General features: G+C 44.5%; 1 protein-coding gene across 3 annotated transcripts in view; it reads right to left on the bottom strand.

Annotated features, from left to right (window-relative positions):
- Positions 1-17,317, bottom strand: part of BAP1 (BRCA1 associated deubiquitinase 1) — a 143,743-nt gene that overhangs the window by 99,287 nt on the left and 27,139 nt on the right. For all 3 annotated transcript variants that reach the window (XM_085864228.1, XM_085864229.1, XM_085864230.1), the window contains 3 exons: positions 8,734-8,876; positions 8,470-8,548; positions 2,028-2,151 (listed from right to left, as the gene is read on the bottom strand). In XM_085864228.1, the coding sequence (XP_085720354.1) occupies positions 2,028-2,151; positions 8,470-8,548; positions 8,734-8,876 (346 nt within the window). The remainder of the gene's footprint in view (positions 1-2,027; positions 2,152-8,469; positions 8,549-8,733; positions 8,877-17,317) is intronic.

Genomic DNA, 17,317 nt, shown 5'->3' with positions numbered 1-17,317 from the left:
AGGGTCATCCAGGGGTAAAATTGTCCACCAAATTTTTTTGATGATGTCATCAGTCATGTGATTCGGCAGCCATATTGTTTTTTTTTTTGTTTGTTTTTTAAACCTTTTCTGAAATGGCTGAAAAGATCGAGGCCAAACTTTACACATATGACCGCCTATCCATGAGGAACAAAATGGTCACACATACGACATCATAGGTCACATTGTTTGGCAGCCATTTTGGATTTACCCTAAAACCTATAAAACATACCACTCAAAAGAAGTCCTGGTGAGGGCTTGCAATCTCCGATTGCTCTTTTTCTTGTTTCTAGTTCTATTTGGTGTCGTTTTATGATCTCAAAGAAAATTTGTTTTAATCTACTAACTGCAGCTTCCTGTGGTTAGCATACGTCTGACAAGCTGTTTAAATCTTTTTACAAGTTCAGTGCTGTGTGCACGGTTACTCTCACAGTCCAAATTATTTCACCTGCAACCGTACCGTAGAATAGAATGTACATACATATACGCACAAACGTAACTGAACAGTAACTACTGCCTGCATATTCCAATGACAAAACAAATTTCGTGTTATGGTCTGTCACTCATGCCTCTCTCGTAATCACCGTTTCCATGGAGTATGGATGTCAGGCAATAGTTGCTGCCAGATCTCACCTTGTACACCTGGAAGTGGCCTTGAAGTTAATTGCAGTTACTCAACAGGGAGATGAAGTGCAAAAATCTGCTCCTCTTACAGTACTGAAAGGATGGTGGCCAAGAAGTTTACCATCACCTCATTTTTTGTCTCGACCCACTTGTCCTCTCATCTATTTGCCCGTCACTAGGCTGACCAGGCTGCACCAACTCTCTGGGCTAACCGCTGACTGCTCAATGCCACTCTTCTCTGGACTATGCACCTACTTGAGTCTGTCCAATTACATTCTTCTCTCCATCCTTAAAAATGGCAGGCCACTGCCAACTCACATTATGCTGGGTTTTTTTTGGTCTGCTTACACATTCCCTCAACAGAATACCAGTCTTTATAAGGACTACAGTAGGTCTGCGTCAATGGAAAAACAAAAGACAAATTTCCTCAAATGAATGTCAATGGTGGTTTGCTCACAATTATATGTTCCTTGTCCACTCAAGCAACTCGGTTCCCTTGTCCCTACTTATGCGTTTTGTGCTTATCCTTTCCCCATTTATCCGTCTACCCTTGTACGGCATCTCCATCGGCTCAATTGTTGTGTCAATGTCATCTTCATCATTCAGTTCTGACATAAAAGCCACTATGAATGTACAAAATAAATAAATAAATAAATATATAAAAGGCGTAACATTAATTTTTAAGCATCATGTTATTACTGAGAAAGCAAAACTTTTTTTTTTTCAAAGAGGCAAACTCCTGATAAGCTTAAGAAGGGATAAATCTCCACGCTTACAGACCAACAACTAGAACGGCACACGGTGGAGCATATACCTCCACCAGGCTGAACAGTTTACGTTTTGCATCCCACTGATAGGCCGGATCTGGATCTGAACCTGAGCCAAAATCGAATCGGCTTGTTCTTGTTACGTACATCCACCAAGTTTTGTTGACTTGTCCGCAACTATTTTGAAATATCATGCTATACAATGTTTTTGGCCCAATCTCTGATATGGTGTTCAAACCAAATACTGCATTGGAGTCATCATAAGGAACTCGAATAAGTAAAGAGCAAAGATGGGTCATTTACATGTTCACTTTCGTAAATTCCCCCCGCAAAAATAATAATAATAAAGCATTCACTAAAATGCATGTATCCGGATTCGGATCTTCACCAAAATCCAATCAAATCGTCCGAGTCACACACCCAACCTGTCCACCAAGTTTCGTCTGAATCCGTCCATAACTTTTTTAGGTATCGTGCTCACAGACAGACAAAACAGGGGTGAAAATATAACTTCTGTCCACCTTCAGTGGCAGAGGTAATAATGATCAACAACACAAAACACACCAACAATAATAAAGGACGGAAGGAAAAAGTACAAATGAACCAGAGTCCAGTTACCTGCTGCAGCGCTTCCAGCACAGTGTTCCTGTTTGATTTCAACAAAGACAGCTTCTTCTCGTACATGTCCCTGCGATCTGGAACCACGGCCATGAGGTTGAAGCGAATGTCATGGTACGGTTCACTACAGGCAGAAAGAGTCCTGATGTGAGCAAAACACTGTCATTTCCAGCACCACTTGGACAAAGCCAATGGAACAAGCTCGTCTGTACATTCGTTTAATGGGCTTAAAAAAGAATGACGTCATTATGGTCATAACCGACGACACAATATATATATATATATATATATATATATATATATATATATATATATATATATATATATATATATATATTCGCCTCCTCTGTACACTCAACTCCCTAATCCTTGCTATTGAATGGCTCGGATTACATTCTCTAATCTCTCATTAACCTTGTGCCGTGCCTGTCCAGTGTTCTCATTTGAAGGAGTAAGATTAGATAGACAAGATTCAGAGATTCCGAAAAGGGGATTTACTATATATATATATATATATATATATATATATATGTTACGTCAATTTTGTCGTGTGTGTGCATGCGTGCGTGCGTGCGTCCCCCTCTTCCTCTCCGTCTCTTCCATCCAAATAGGGGTGTAAACAAACAAATAGACAAACAAACAAATAGGGGTGAAAACACAACCTCCGTCAACCTTCAGTGGACGAGATAAAAACAAGAACAGCACTCGGTACAGTGTATACCTCCGCCAAGCTAAACAGTTTACGTTTTGCATCGAAATGATAGGCTTGATCTACATCCGGATCTCAACCAAAATCTAATCGGCTTGTTCATGTCAACTACCCAACTCGTCCACCAAGTCTTGTCATAACCCGTCCAAAAGTTTTTGAGACATCGTACTGTTACGAATCTGGAAACCATTTGCATTCACACATACAGTTGACCCAAAGTTCAGTTATTTCGTTAAGTATATGTGGATAGTTAGAATCCCTCCCCTATGTCTAATGGGTTAATTTCATGTGTGCGCTGTGGATTTCTTTTATGGTCAGGTTTTTTTTTACATCTTTAAATATACCCTCACACCACTCCTCCTCCCACGCTGCGGGCGAACAAGCGCTTCACCCGCCCAACTTTCACTTCACACCACGGCGCCATAACGCACGTGATTCTGACTACGGACGTGGGCGGAGCCCCCCTCACCTCAGAGCTCTGACTCCGCCCCGTCAAAGAAGAATGTCTCCCCTGTCGACACTGGGGAAGGCAAAAGAGCCTCTCTCGGGGGAGGAGCACCGAGACGCCGACAGGCCCCTCCTCCAATCACGGCTGGCCACCACGACACCCGAAAATGCCCCGCCCAATCTGGAGGCAAGTGAACTGAGAGTGGAACCCTCCACCCCGCACGGGGGAGGGATAAGAAGGATTGCGAGCTGTATCTGAGGGGGGTTCCTTGGTTCATTGGAGGTCGTTCCTTGCTTCTGGTCTGCTGGGCTCTCCTGGTCGTCGATCATCGTTCGTGGCTGGCCGGGTCATTCATAGGATCCTGGCTGCGCTCGTTGGATTCTGGTTTGTGGGTTCGAGTCCCACTGTGGTGGGTTGTGTTGGAGCGCTCGAGTTGGGGATCCCCGTTCCCTTCCACGGACTCCGAGCTCCACAAGTGCGGGTCGGTAAAACCGCACGAGGCGGCCAGATACCCGACCAAACTAACCCCCAGCTTGCCTATCCTCCGTGGCTGGAGGGTCCGAATAAAGGCCGGTTGGTGCCATTTCTTTTTGGGTGTGTGCATGTCCATCTGTGGCCAGTCTTGTAAGTAAAACTGTTCAGTGATTGTCATTGTACATTTGCCTACATTTATATTCGTGATCAAGTCTGCTCTGTGTTTCCCTCCCTATTGCCTATTGTAAATAAATAACTGTTAAATGTTCCAGTTCAATGTCTGTTTTCTTTCATTGACCCAGTATGGTTCAGGCTTGAGAATTAGGGGGGGGCGATTGTGCCGTAAATTGTTATTTGGACCGGCGCTGCTTTGGTAATTCCCACTTGGTTACGCCGGATCCGAGTCGGTAACAGCGACTCGGTTCGGACAAAGCCGGCCGAGGGTGTGGCTTCCCCCGATAGCTAGACCGCACGGCTAATTAGGTAAATTGGAATCAGACAAAAAGACCCTAACCGTGCGGTCGAAATATTGGCGTCCACGGTCCATTAAGCGACCCGTCGACTTCAGAGTTATCCGGAGTGACGACCTTCAATTCCAGGTGTTTGGAGGGGAGACGGCCTAACTGCTCCATCTAGCGGTCATTCCCCGTCCCCGAACATGGCACTACAACAGTACTACATCTTGTTTTTCGCCCTATCACTCTCGCAGATCGCCAAGTCGGTAATCGGCACAGGCAGGGATGAATATCGTGGATCGCCGTCCCGGTAAATCAGCACAGGCTTTCTAAAGCACACCCGATTCATATAAAATAACCAATTGGCAATCGCTTTAAAAACAGCCATGGGGGACAAACAAAACCACGATTGCTTGCACAGTGCTCCGATGCTGAGAATTAAAAGTTAAACATACTGTTGTACCTACTTCCTGGTATGTCTTGACATCATGCATTCCACTGTTCCAGGTGTAGTTGAGTGCAAAGCTTGTTAAATCATGTGCGGTATTTAAAGATTGTAAATACCTTTTTTTCGATTTGTTGGCGATATACTGATATTTTTTGTGAAAACACCGATTTGTTTTCGGTATATTCGAAATTTCAATACCGGTATATCAATATGAAAAATCACATCAATATAACCGGTATATCGATATATCGCCAGACCCTACGAGAACGGCACTCGAGAAGAGCACGTACCTCCACAAGGCTGAACAGTTTACGGTTTATATCCCACGGATAGGCCGGATCTGGATCCGCATCTGAACCAAAATCAAATTGGCTTGTTCTTGTCATCTAATCAACACATCAACCAAGTTTTGTCATAACTCGTCCCCAACTTTTTGAAATATCATACTATGCATCATTTTGGCCCCATCTCTCAATGGTGAATAATCACTTCAAATTTTTTTTTAATTCTCGTATGCAGATCCCGATTCTCACCAAAATCGAATCGATTCATCCTTGTCACACACCCAACCGGTCCACCAAGTTTCATCCAAATCCTTCCACAACTTTTTGAGACAATGTTTTATATATATATATATATATATATATATATATATATATATATATATATATATATATATATATATATATGTATTTTGTTACGGATGTGGAAATTCACAGAACACCATTCCGGTTCCCCGAAGATCAGTTATGTCGATAAGTGTGTGTCCAGGTTAGATTTCCCCACCGATGTCTGAAGGGATTTATTCATGTGCCGGGCTGTGAATCTTGAGGGAGTATTATTCTTTTCTATCTTTATTTTAAACAAACATCTCCTCACCACCTTCTCCACAACCACCAACATCTCCTCACCACCTTCTCCACAACCACCAACATCTCACCACCACCTTCTCCACAACCGCCAACATCTACTCACCACCTTCTCCACAACCACCAACATCTCACCACCACCTTCTCCACAGCCAACATCTCCTCAACCGCCAACATCTCCTCACCAGCATCTCCACGGTGCCGCCATCTTTTTACCAACAACAACATCCCCAACAAACAACATCTCCACAAACAAACACGATGGCATCCTCGACAGCGGCAAAGTGATTTCAAACACGGCCGCGTTGTGCAAGTGATCTCAACCACGGCCGTGTGCAACGACAGAAACAGATCAAAACGGCGAACGGGGCGGAGCCAGCCAGGGGTGAAGGTTCAAAGGTGAAAGAAGGGAGGGCACTGATTTTGGGCGATGAAGCCCAGAGCGACCCCTCCCCTTGGGGCTATAAAAAGGCGCGTTTCAACGCCGAGAGAGTGGTTGGTCGGTGGAGGCTGTCGAGTTAGAGTCGGGAGAAGTCGCCAGCCGGAGAGAAGTCGCCAGCAAGCCACGTAACGGTCCGAGCGATCGGGCCCTGCGTCGGTCAAGCGACGCTGAGGAGTGAGCGGGCTCTTAAAGAGCATCAACTCTAAAAGAGCAAGGACTGATCGCTCTATTGAAGCGTCGTCGGCCAGGCCCGATCGACCAGGCCGTGCTGCTAGGCCCTGGACCAACCAAGTCGCCATTACAACAGCTGCCGTGTTGACGAGACATACGGAGGGTCGCCGACCAAAAGACCCATCGAGTCGCCTCAAGGGCGACAAAGGTAACCTGCCCAGCCTCGCAGAGCTCCTTCGGTCATCCCAACTCTGAGGAACATTAAAGGCTTACGAGCCCAGTTCTTTCTTACTTTCTGGGGTTTTTGCATGGAAGTCTGTGGTACCTTGTCTACCAAGTAGAACTGATTAAGTGCATGTACATAATAAATAGATATCGGCTGTAGGTTTTTACTCGTGTCTTGTCTCCCACCCCCATTCATTGCATTGCTTACGTGTACAAATAAATGTCCCCATTGCTGAATGTCACCTGGTCGTTGCGTCCCTTCCTCCATTGACTGCCATAATTGCGTTCGGAATAATTAGCTGGCTGATTAATAGCCGATAAAACGTACATCTGGTCCGACGGGGCTTGGCGATATAAAACCGCTCGGCAATCGCAAACGGAATGAGCTGCTTAAAGCGGCTCATTTTCGTGCAGGCTCCGTTGAGGTGTAAACTCCTGGCATTTCTGTCTGCGCGAATAATTAGGTACATCGACAATTCGGTGATCGACCCTGTAGGGCAGACAGAAGAGATGTCTGGTTTATGGTGTGGTTAACAACACCCGTAGCTGGGTTTCGGCGTTGATCAGAGAGCTGCGACTAGAATGCTCGTTCGGTGGGCGCGCACGGCCGCAATTGAGCTAAAGGTGGTCGCCCGCACGCTGGAGTGGCGAAAATGCACAACAATAAATACATATACATATATGACTTTAAGCCCGATCTCTCAATGGTGAAGAATCGCTTTTAAAATTCTTGGATTCGGATTCTCACTAAAATTGAATCAATTCTTCCTTGTCACACACACCCAACCTGTTCACCAAGTTTATTCTGAATCCGTCCATTAGTTTCTCATGATGCTATGTATAGTTTTGACTAGTTTGACTCTCAATGGTCAAGAACTGCTGTACTTACAAAAATAATTCGAAAAAATGAGTATCCGAATCCGGATCTTCACCAATATCTAAGCAATTCGTCCTTGTCACACACAAAAGCTGCCCACCAAATTTCATCCGAATCCATCCACAACTTTTTGAGATATCCTGCACACAAAAGAACAGACAGGGGTGAAAACGTAGCCTTCGTCCATTGCAGATGATGGAGGTGCAAAGAATAAGAAGAATGACAAGTCTGAAGACGACGATGGTTCACGAGCGGTACTTGACGATGTAGATTGTTTCAGAAGTCAAGGATGAGACAATGTGATAATGTTTGACCAAGTTATAAAAATGATCAACATGATGTGGTACGAGTGACAGGTTATTAGCTGCAAAATGTCGAAAACCCGGTTTCGTTCAACAACTTTCAAAATTTGACCTTTGCATGACCTTTAAAGGTCATAAAACAATGTTGTGGACATTAAAATAAGGAAACAGGATACGTACTATAGCTTATTGGAGTTAGTTCGTTGAAGAAGGTCAAAAACCCGGTTCGATTCCCACAACTTTGAAAATTTGACCTTTGTGAACTTCAAAGGTCAAAGGTCAAGGATTATGACCTTTGTTGCAAAACTTCCTCTGGAACATTCCAGGAACAATATAACGTCATATCGGCTATATGGCATTCCGCACTCCTCGGATTATCCATACTTTGATGAAATCAGCGTAAAAACAACCTTGAAGGGGGCGCCACGGGCAAGGTGTTTGAGATAGAGCAAAATGATTTCAAGACTTTAGGTGGGGAATGACCTCAAGATTATGCATAAAAAAATATTGTCATCCTAGCTCTGAAAGTTTGGGCAGTCGTATGATTTTTGTCAAAATTCGCAATTTTCTAAGTTCTTGACCTTGGGACGAAAATGAAGGAAAAAAAAAAAAAAAAAAAATCGAGCTCCGTGGGGCTATGCAGGTGCCATTGGGCTAACCAAATACCAAAACTCCTGCCAGATTTGACAAACCCCTTTGGAGAAGATGTAAATTGAAACTGGCTACCCCCTAAAACACGTTTTTTGTAGATCACAAAACATGTTTTTGTAAACACACAACTCATGATAACTCAAACACACAACTCAAACACAGATCATGATACAAAACTCCCACCAAAATTTTATCAGGATCGGATCAAAACCCACGGAGCTATGCTCGGGATAGACAGGCAGACAGACAGACAGACAGACACACACCAATAACGAATATCGTGGTCACTTCCTGACTCGTGAACCCATAGGAAGTTTGATTTCAAATCGCAAAACATTCAGAAGTGCTGTGAACAGGGTGAAGAAACTTACCCTCCAGTGGCTAAACCAATCCTCTCCATAATGACTCTCCTTGCCTTTTCCGTCCACTCTTCATCTTCCCCCCAAGGGCCTGTTCATGAGAAAAGAGAGAGTACCCTTTGTGGTGCAGAGCACATTTTTAAAGCCAGCTCACTGCTGAGTCCATGAAGAGATCAAGTGATAACAAGGCTCATAGTGTCTTACTAAAAAAAAAGCCGAATATTGCTCCATCTCATTGCACAGCAAACAGACATCCACAGAACTTCGAGTGCATACCGTGGTCAATTGGGTACGATTTCAAACCATCAAGCTCAAACAGGCGCCCGTTTATGGGTACGTAGCTCACAAAGTGGAACGCCTCCATTGTTCGAACTGCACTCAGGCCATTCTGCTTCTCCGGAAGGTGTCTCGGCTCTGGTCTGCACAGCAAGGACAAAACCCACTAATTGCAAGTATGAAAGCTTCAGTTTTAAAAAGGAGGTAAATTGAGGGTGTGTGTTTATGGGAACGTTACACCACTTAGAAGCCTCCTGTGATGGGAATATTTTGGTTGTATACAATTTTCTTTTGTTGTTAAGCAGACAAATTCAAAACGTAGAAAGCTGGGAGTTTGTAATCGGTTACACTGATCTTCTGTTTCTCAGCCTCTTTATTCTTACATTTTAGTAATTTGAGTGATCGTCGACAGACCCTTCGCAGCCAAGGCCCTCCACCCACTGAACAGGATCCTCTGCCCCCGCCCTCCCACTCACGACACGCAGCCACACCCCAATGCCCTCGTGACATGCAGCCATGCCTGTTCATCTGCCACTCCACACCCCCAAATGGAGCCACGCCCCTTCATTCCGCAAAACATACAAAAGCATTTTTAGTACCTCCTGCACAGTACCTCCTGTACAGCTGCGCTTCATAGGGCAGCTCACCAGATGACAGGATTGGGGCAAAGCCTTCAAGACCCCCCCCAGTCTTTGATAATAGGAGAGAAACCACTGGGTAACCTTCCCGGGTCAGATTGCGGTAGTGTGTGTTGGGGTGGTGCTGAGGTGTCATCTACCAGACGGCGGTCTCCTTGGGTTAACCTGAGGCGGTCTCTTCAGGTGGGTGCCTGGAATGTCCTATCCCAAAGAGGGGATGATCACCTGTCTGCTATCATCTGAGCTCAAGCGTTTGGACAACGGTATTGCAGCACTCTCTGAGGTTCGGAGACCGGATTGCGGCGAGATAATGGTGGGTGGTTACACCTACTATTGGTCTGGTCGCTCTGATGGTTACCATACCCAAGGAGTTGCTGTAGCTGTGTCCAATAAGCTGACCCCAATGATAATTGAGGTAACACCGGTCAACGAGCGTATTATGAGACGAAGGATTCATCACTCCTTGAGTGTCGTTTCCCTGGTCTCTGTATATGCTCCGACTGAGGCGAGTGATCTCACCGTGAAAGACACATTCTATGCCACGCTCGAGTCTGTGGTTGATCAGTGTCCCAAGCGAGATACTCTTCGAGTATTGGGGATTCCAATGCATCAACTGGAAATGATAGGGATGGTTATGAGACATGTGTTGGTCCCCATTGGTCTGGAAATGTGAACCAGAATAGCACGAAGTTCCTTGACTTTGCAAGAAGTCATTGACTTAGGGCAGCTGGTTCATGGTTTTGGCACCCACAAGCTTATCGCTGGACTTCGTATTCCAACGCTGGCGGTGTGGCAAAGGAGAGTGACAATGTCCTCGTTGACGGTTGCTGGAGGAAAATCCAGAACTGCAGGGTGCCCTGGAGTGCTCAGTTCCTCAACACTGACCACAGGCTTGTTGAGGCAACTCTGAAGTTGCAGCATAAATCCGGGAGAATGGTACCATCCCAGCCAAGGCTGGATGTTGGCAAGCTCAAGGATGAGAGGGTAGCTCAGGAATGTGCGAACAGGTCGAGTGGAGATTTGGGGTGTCTAGGTGTTTTGTGGGATCCTGAAGAGTTGTGGATTACCTTCAAGACCACCGTCCATGATGTTGCCGGTGGATGTCTTGGAGCTCACCGTAGGGCAAAGAAGAATTTTGTCTCTCAAGGGACGCAGGATACCATTGACCAGAGTCGCAGGGCCAGGCTGAATGGCAGAGCTGAGCTGTTCAGGGAGCTGAGGCATAAAACTGTACGTGCACTAAGGGTGGACAAGGAGAACTATGTGCGAGGAATCTGTGAGGGGGTAGAGCATCACCTGTGGTCAAGTGATCCTCGTCCTGCTTACAGGGGAATTTGTGCATTGTGTTCCTCAAAGCCCATCCCTCGGTGTACTGCAGTGAGAGCAGAGGGTGGTAGGCTCTTGACAGATGAGTCCGAAGTGAATGCTTGCTGGGCTGGTTATTTTGAGCGGCTCGACCAGGCTGATCCACCAGCTGTAGAGTTGGATGTCAGGGGTGTTGCAATCCCGACTGCTGACCCTCCAATCAACTGTGATCCACCTTCGTTTGTGGAAACACAGGCTGCGGTGAACCGGTTGAAATGGGGTAAAGCTCCAGGGATCTGTGGCATCCCTGCTGAGCTTCTCAAGGCTGGTGGAAATGCTGTACTCGTGTCGTTGCAAGCAGTTCTGTGCTCTGCCTGGAACACAGGCATCATCCCAACTGACTGGAAGAGCGGCCTTGTTGTCCCTCTCTGGAAAGGGAAGGGTCATCGCTAAGACTGCAACAACTACCGATAGTCCATGAACTGGACAAGATATTGGTACCACCTGGGGGGAGTAAACGCCACTATGATTTTCTGAAAGTACTAAGTATATAGTTTCAGAAAATCCCATAAGCCAAGGCTGGATCCACAGCTTAATTGTAAAAATCGGCCTTTGAATGTTGGCATGTGCGTTCGAATTTGAGGACAAAATTTTGCGGTAGGGGAAATCAAAAATACAATATCTCAATAAGTAGAAGGAATAATTAAACGAATGACCACTCATTTTTGCTAATCAAAAGTTTTATTTATTATAATTATTTTTATGCAAATTCGGTCATTCTGAAGGTCACCAGAGGTCAAAAGGTCACCATTTTTGGTGGGTGCCTAAAATCTGGATACCCATTTAAGAAATTACCGTAAAAATATCCAAACATGGTATTTCCTGATTCAAAATGGGTCTTATTATAGCTGAAGGAGCTCAAAACCATTTAAAGGAAACAATATGAGGTTATACCTATCAACCGAGGTAGGACGTGGAATAATTGCGGACATATATATCAAAAGATGAAAATATTTGCGATTTGTGATGGGGAAAATGAAAGATGCAATAACACTACTATTATATGGAATTATTAGCCAAATGACCACTTATCTTGCTGATAATTGTGGATTCTGTTGCACAAATAATGTTTTATGCAAATTAGGTCATTACCAAGGTCATCAGAGGTCAAAAGGTCATCATTGTGGCGGGTATCTAAAATATGGATACCCATTCAAGAAATCACCATAAAAATGACAAACATGGAATTTAGTGAGTCAAAACTGACCACTTATTCTGTTGTGTAAATAGTTCTATCACTTGGAATGTATCTTATGCTCATAATACTTTTATCAAGGTCATCAGAGGTCAAAATTTTATTGTCTTGGGATTACCGTTAACCTTGCCATTGAGCGTTTTCCACATGTCCTGTAAACCACAAATCATAAAATTGACAAGCGAAACATTTTATTCCTGGGAGAGTAAAGGCCCGGTCACACCTTGACGTTTTAGCCAACGTACGCCGATTTTTGAATTTTTTTTCTATAACGCTGGCACACGTTGAATACGTTATGGGTAAGTTTTGATAACATTGAGAGCACGCTGAAAAACACTGCCATACGTCGTTGTACGTTGGCTTTAAACGTTGTACTTTTTGGTTGTCCTCAAATTTTTTCATGCTTGAAATTTCACGACGTATGCCGGCGTATGACTCACACGTTCCGCTACGCTGGCCACAAGTTGTATGCACGGTCTGCGATCGTTGACAGACGTCAACACATGCTACTTGTAAGTTAATCATAAGTTGAGACACGCCGAGGTAATGTTTAGCGTACCCGAAACTTATTTCTAACCTATGATTAACGTGTTGTTGGCACGTTACGCGATCGTTGCCACACATCGACAGACGTTACTTTTAAGTTACTCATAGGCTGAAAGACGTCGGTATAATGGATCGTCCTTGCTTCAGCGTCCACGGCCACGGCCAGGACACTTATTTGCAGCATTCTTCAAACTTTTCTTCGGCATGACGAGGATGTTCACACTTCGATGTCTAGCTTGGCTATGATTCCAATTGTCCATCGGCAGCGTCTATTTAAAATAGTCGAGTTTGAGCGTTTTAACACGTTCAGAAGAAACGCTTCAAATTTCCAAACCCCAGCGTCAAAAAACAAAGGCGAGTGACAGCAATTTAAATCGTTCATTGTAAACAATGAAAATAGCTGAGTGGTACCGTTTAAAAGTCGTTGAGTGTAAAAAAAATCCAATTGTTGAGCGCAAGCGTCTACTTTCAATAGTGGAGATGCAGCCATTTAAATCGTTGAGTGGCAGCCTATGAACCTACCCGTGGACACGCGGACGCAAGGAGGATCCATCATAACCCACCCCTCCCCTCACACTCACCTACTACTGCCAACATGAACAAACTACTACTAATACTAATACTGTTACTGCTGACATGGACATCGACTCAAAAAGGACTCAAAAACACTGTTGGGTTCCCCTTTTATGAGCAGCATTTTTATATACCAATTCCCAAAACCGCTGGGAACACGTCTTTATATGGCAGTTGTAAGCTAGAAACACATTCATTTTTTTTTTTTTGTCGACTGGAAGACGTCATTGGAATACGTCTACATACGTCGATGTGTGTTGGGGCTACGTAAAGAATTGGTTCAAAGCACGTCAAACATAAGTTAGAAATAAGTTTCGCGTAAAAAAGACATTACCGAGACGTGTTTCGACTTATGAGTAGCTTATAAGTAGCCTTTGTGGACGTGTGTAAGCGTCCACATTTCGTGTGTAAAACTTATCCCCATCGCATGCGGAACGTGTGTCATATGCCGAGTACGTCGTAAAATTTTGAACATGTTTAAAATTTCTTGACGTACTCTACTTACTACGACGTATGATAGCGTACTTTAGCGTTCTACTCACGTATACCAAACTTACTCATACCGTATTTGACGTGCCCCCATCGTTTTAGACACATTTTTCTTAGGTCGGCATACGCTGGCAAGATCCCCAAGGTGTGACCGCGATGTTGTCACTTCCATTTCTACGGCAGTTATGATTCGAATCGTTGTGCGTCAGCCTTTTAATAGGCTACGTCACGACATCGTCGGCGATGCATGCAACGCGCTATGCCGAAGTTAGACTATCGTTGGGCATCGGTTGTGTAGGCCAACAACAGGTTCAGCATTCGTTGGTATAAGTTATCTATAACACAACGAAACGTTCTGTGTCCATTACTAATATGTTATGCATACGACCAACTCGTTATGAATACGTCCGAATCTTAAAAAAAAACATCAAAAGTTCAACGTCAGCCAGCGTTTTACATACATTTTAATACGTTGCCATCGCTGGCTAAAACGTCAAGGTGTGACCGGGCCTTAAGTCAGGCCAACATATGTACAACATTTATTTTAACCCCAACCTATGAAAAAAGTGCATATTACGAGGCTCGCAACTTTCACACATCTACAAAAATATAAGTGGAAAACAGTGCAATTGCAAGTCAAGGAGCAGGCGACTCACTTGTTACTGAGAAGAATGTAACACCTGAAACTTGTGATTAATTGCTATCGCTTCCATCGTTGTCGTCATCATCGTCACTTTCATCATCTCTACCTTCGATATCTTCCGAACTCACCAACTCATCCTCAGTGCCTTTTTTATTTGAACAAGTGGTCAATTTGCACATATATGTACATTGCAGCGTATTTTGAAGACAAGTGCAGGTTTCCTCAATGCACTCTTTCGAGCAAGTGCAGGAGAGAAGTTCCATAACAGCTTCTGGGGCAGGTGGTGCGTCACTCCAATCAATGATCAGATCTTCAGTTTCAATCTTCCATCCATTTCCAATGGGTGGGGGAATCTCCGAGAGTGCCTCCAAGCTCCTTTTCTATATTGCGCACTGATAATTCGCCCTCTTACAGTGTTTTAGTAAGAACGTTGAACATGGGGGAAGCTGCCATGATTCTGCCTCACCTCTCCGGGCACAAAACAGATTGAAACGAAGTTCATTGATACTTCTCGCTTTGGAGTCTGAGCAGTATATCTGGCAAGTAAGGGCTTCTCGACTGTTGAAGAGGTCGGTGGACAAATCCCAATTGGAACCTAGACGTTTCAACGTTTCTTGATGTTCCTCAGTTTTGCGGACTAGTTTTACAGTGGAAAGCTTGCCTTTGCCAGAAAATGCACTAACCGAATCACACCCTGTGAAGGCGTGAAGTCCCAGAAGTGTGTCACACATATCATGACCAATTATGGTTGCAACTTTCTGAATGTCAGTGTACTGGATGCACGTTTTTGTGCCACTTTTCATGTAGATTGGACATGCTATTTTGGAGGAGAATGCTACACATAAAACGAACACACATGTGTCCTCAGACACGAACACGACTTCAGAAAAACCAGATTTTTCACAATGCGCAGCATGCAACAGCATCCTTGTGTCTGCTTCTTCCTGACTAGACCTAAGGCATTTAACATCACTAACCGAGTTCACTGATAACTTCTGACACCTTTCTCCAACTATAACAAACATTTCTTTATTTGTTAGCTCCTCCTGTTGGTCTGTGCTGCTCCATTCATTTGCAAGGAATTCAATGAGTTGGTTCTTGTTTTCGGACGTACGAAGGAACTTTCTCCACTGTTTTATCCTGTGTCATTGGGCAATAGCCTTGAATGTTGTCCCGCTGGCAGACCCCCGATTAACTCGCTCTGCATCTTTTATCGATTGGTCCCGATAAACGTCAAACACAACGTCAACACGTCTTGAGACTGAACCTTCCCTCAGCACCATCCTGTGCAACATCTGAGATAACTCAGCAAATGTCATACCATCTGCATTCATCTTCTGCACCAGGGCCATCCCATCAATTATGCAAGCAGAATTTGTCAATTGACTCTATAGGCTGCAAATCCTTCTTCAAACTATCCCTCAATGAAGACTTTTTTGTTTTTCTCAGTGTGCCCTCTGGTGTGGCCCTAATTGATGTGCCAAAACATCCTTCATACTCAGATGTCTTGTCTGTGCAATCAGGATCATTTTGGCAAACATATCACGGTCAGCTTTGACAATAATCTGTTATCCAGCAACCTGGTATTTCTTCTTTACAATCATGTCACTGAACGTCTAAAGCTTTTGCTTTTTTTATGGGTGCAAAAAACTTCGTCTTTGCAGGTTCACATTCTACTGTCTTCTCGGAAGTGATGACCTTGAGAATGAGCAAATTTGCATAAAACTAATTTTGATTAAAAACACATTTGATTAGCAAAAATATGAGTGGTCATTTGTTAAACTATTCCTTATACTTATTGAGTTATTGCATTTTTGATTTCCCTTACCACAAAATTTTGACCTCAATCGTCAACAAATTCGAACGCACACGCCTGCGTTCAAAGGCCGATTTTTACAATTAAGCTGTGGATCCAGCCTTGGCTTATGGGATTTTCTGAAACTATAGAACATGTACTTTCATAAAATCATAGTGGCCTTTACTCCCCCAAGGTGGTACCAATCCATCAAATTTTGGGGTCGAGCTCATGGACTATGAGGGCTGACGCTGTTCTCAGTGTCGGGCAAGGTCTTTTCTCGGATAATTCTTGATCGGGTTCGCCACCATCTGCTTGAGCACCAGCATCCAAAGCAGTTACACTTTACACCAAAGGGGTTAACGATTGACCGTATCCTTGCTCTTCGGGTCCTCAACGAACACAGACGAGAGTTTCGGCAGGGACTGCTTGCAGCCGATGTTGATCTCTGTAAAGCGTTTGATTCAGTGAATCGGGATGCCCTCTGCAGGATTCTTGCTCTTCGTGAGGTGCCACCAAAACTGATTGATCTGATGTCTGAACTCTACTCTGGTACTGAGAGTGCTGTGAGATGTGGTGGTACCATCTCTGATTTATTTACAGTTGTGACTGGAGTTTGTCAGAGGTGTGTATTGGTCCCCACACTTTTCACCTCCAAAACTGATTGATCTGATGTCTGAACTCTACTCTGGTACTGAGAGTGCTGTGAGATGTGGTGATACCACCTCTGATTTATTTCCAGTTGTGACTGGAGTTTGTCAGGGGTGTGTATTGGTCCCCACACTTTTCAGCACTTGTATGGACTGGATTCTGGGGAGGTTGTCGGAGAGATGAAGCTGCGGTGCATCGTTTGGGAATGTCAAGTTCTCCGACCTTGATTTCGCAGATGATGCAGTCATCTTTGCAGAGACTCCAGATATCCTTTTGGGGGCCCTCGAGGTGCTGAATGACGAGTCGGGGATGCTAGGATTATGGGTTTCCTGGGTCAAAACTAAGATCCAGGTTTGCAATGACATCTTGGGTGCTGCTGTCGTGTTTGTACCTGTTTGTGGTGAGGATGTTGAGGTCAAGGAGAGATTCACTTTCCTTGGCAGTGATATTCATGTCTCTGCTGGCTGCGAGCGAGAAGTCAATAGACGTCTGGGTCAGGCCTGGGGAGTCATGGATTCACTGTATCATGGGGTGTGGCGCTGCTGGTACCTGTGCGGGAGGATGAAAGTTCGAGTCTTCCAGGTCCATGGTGCTTCCAGTCTTGCTTTATGGATGCGACTTGGACTCTGACCAGGAATCTGAGACAGAGACTTAATTCCTTTGGTGCCAGGTCTCTTAGAAGAATCCTT

Source organism: Eptatretus burgeri, chromosome 18, assembly GCF_056783735.1.
Source record: "Eptatretus burgeri isolate ZD-2024b chromosome 18, Ebu_testis_v1, whole genome shotgun sequence".
NCBI classification, from domain to species: domain Eukaryota; kingdom Metazoa; phylum Chordata; class Myxini; order Myxiniformes; family Myxinidae; genus Eptatretus; species Eptatretus burgeri.
This window is presented reverse-complemented; position numbering and strand designations above follow the sequence as displayed.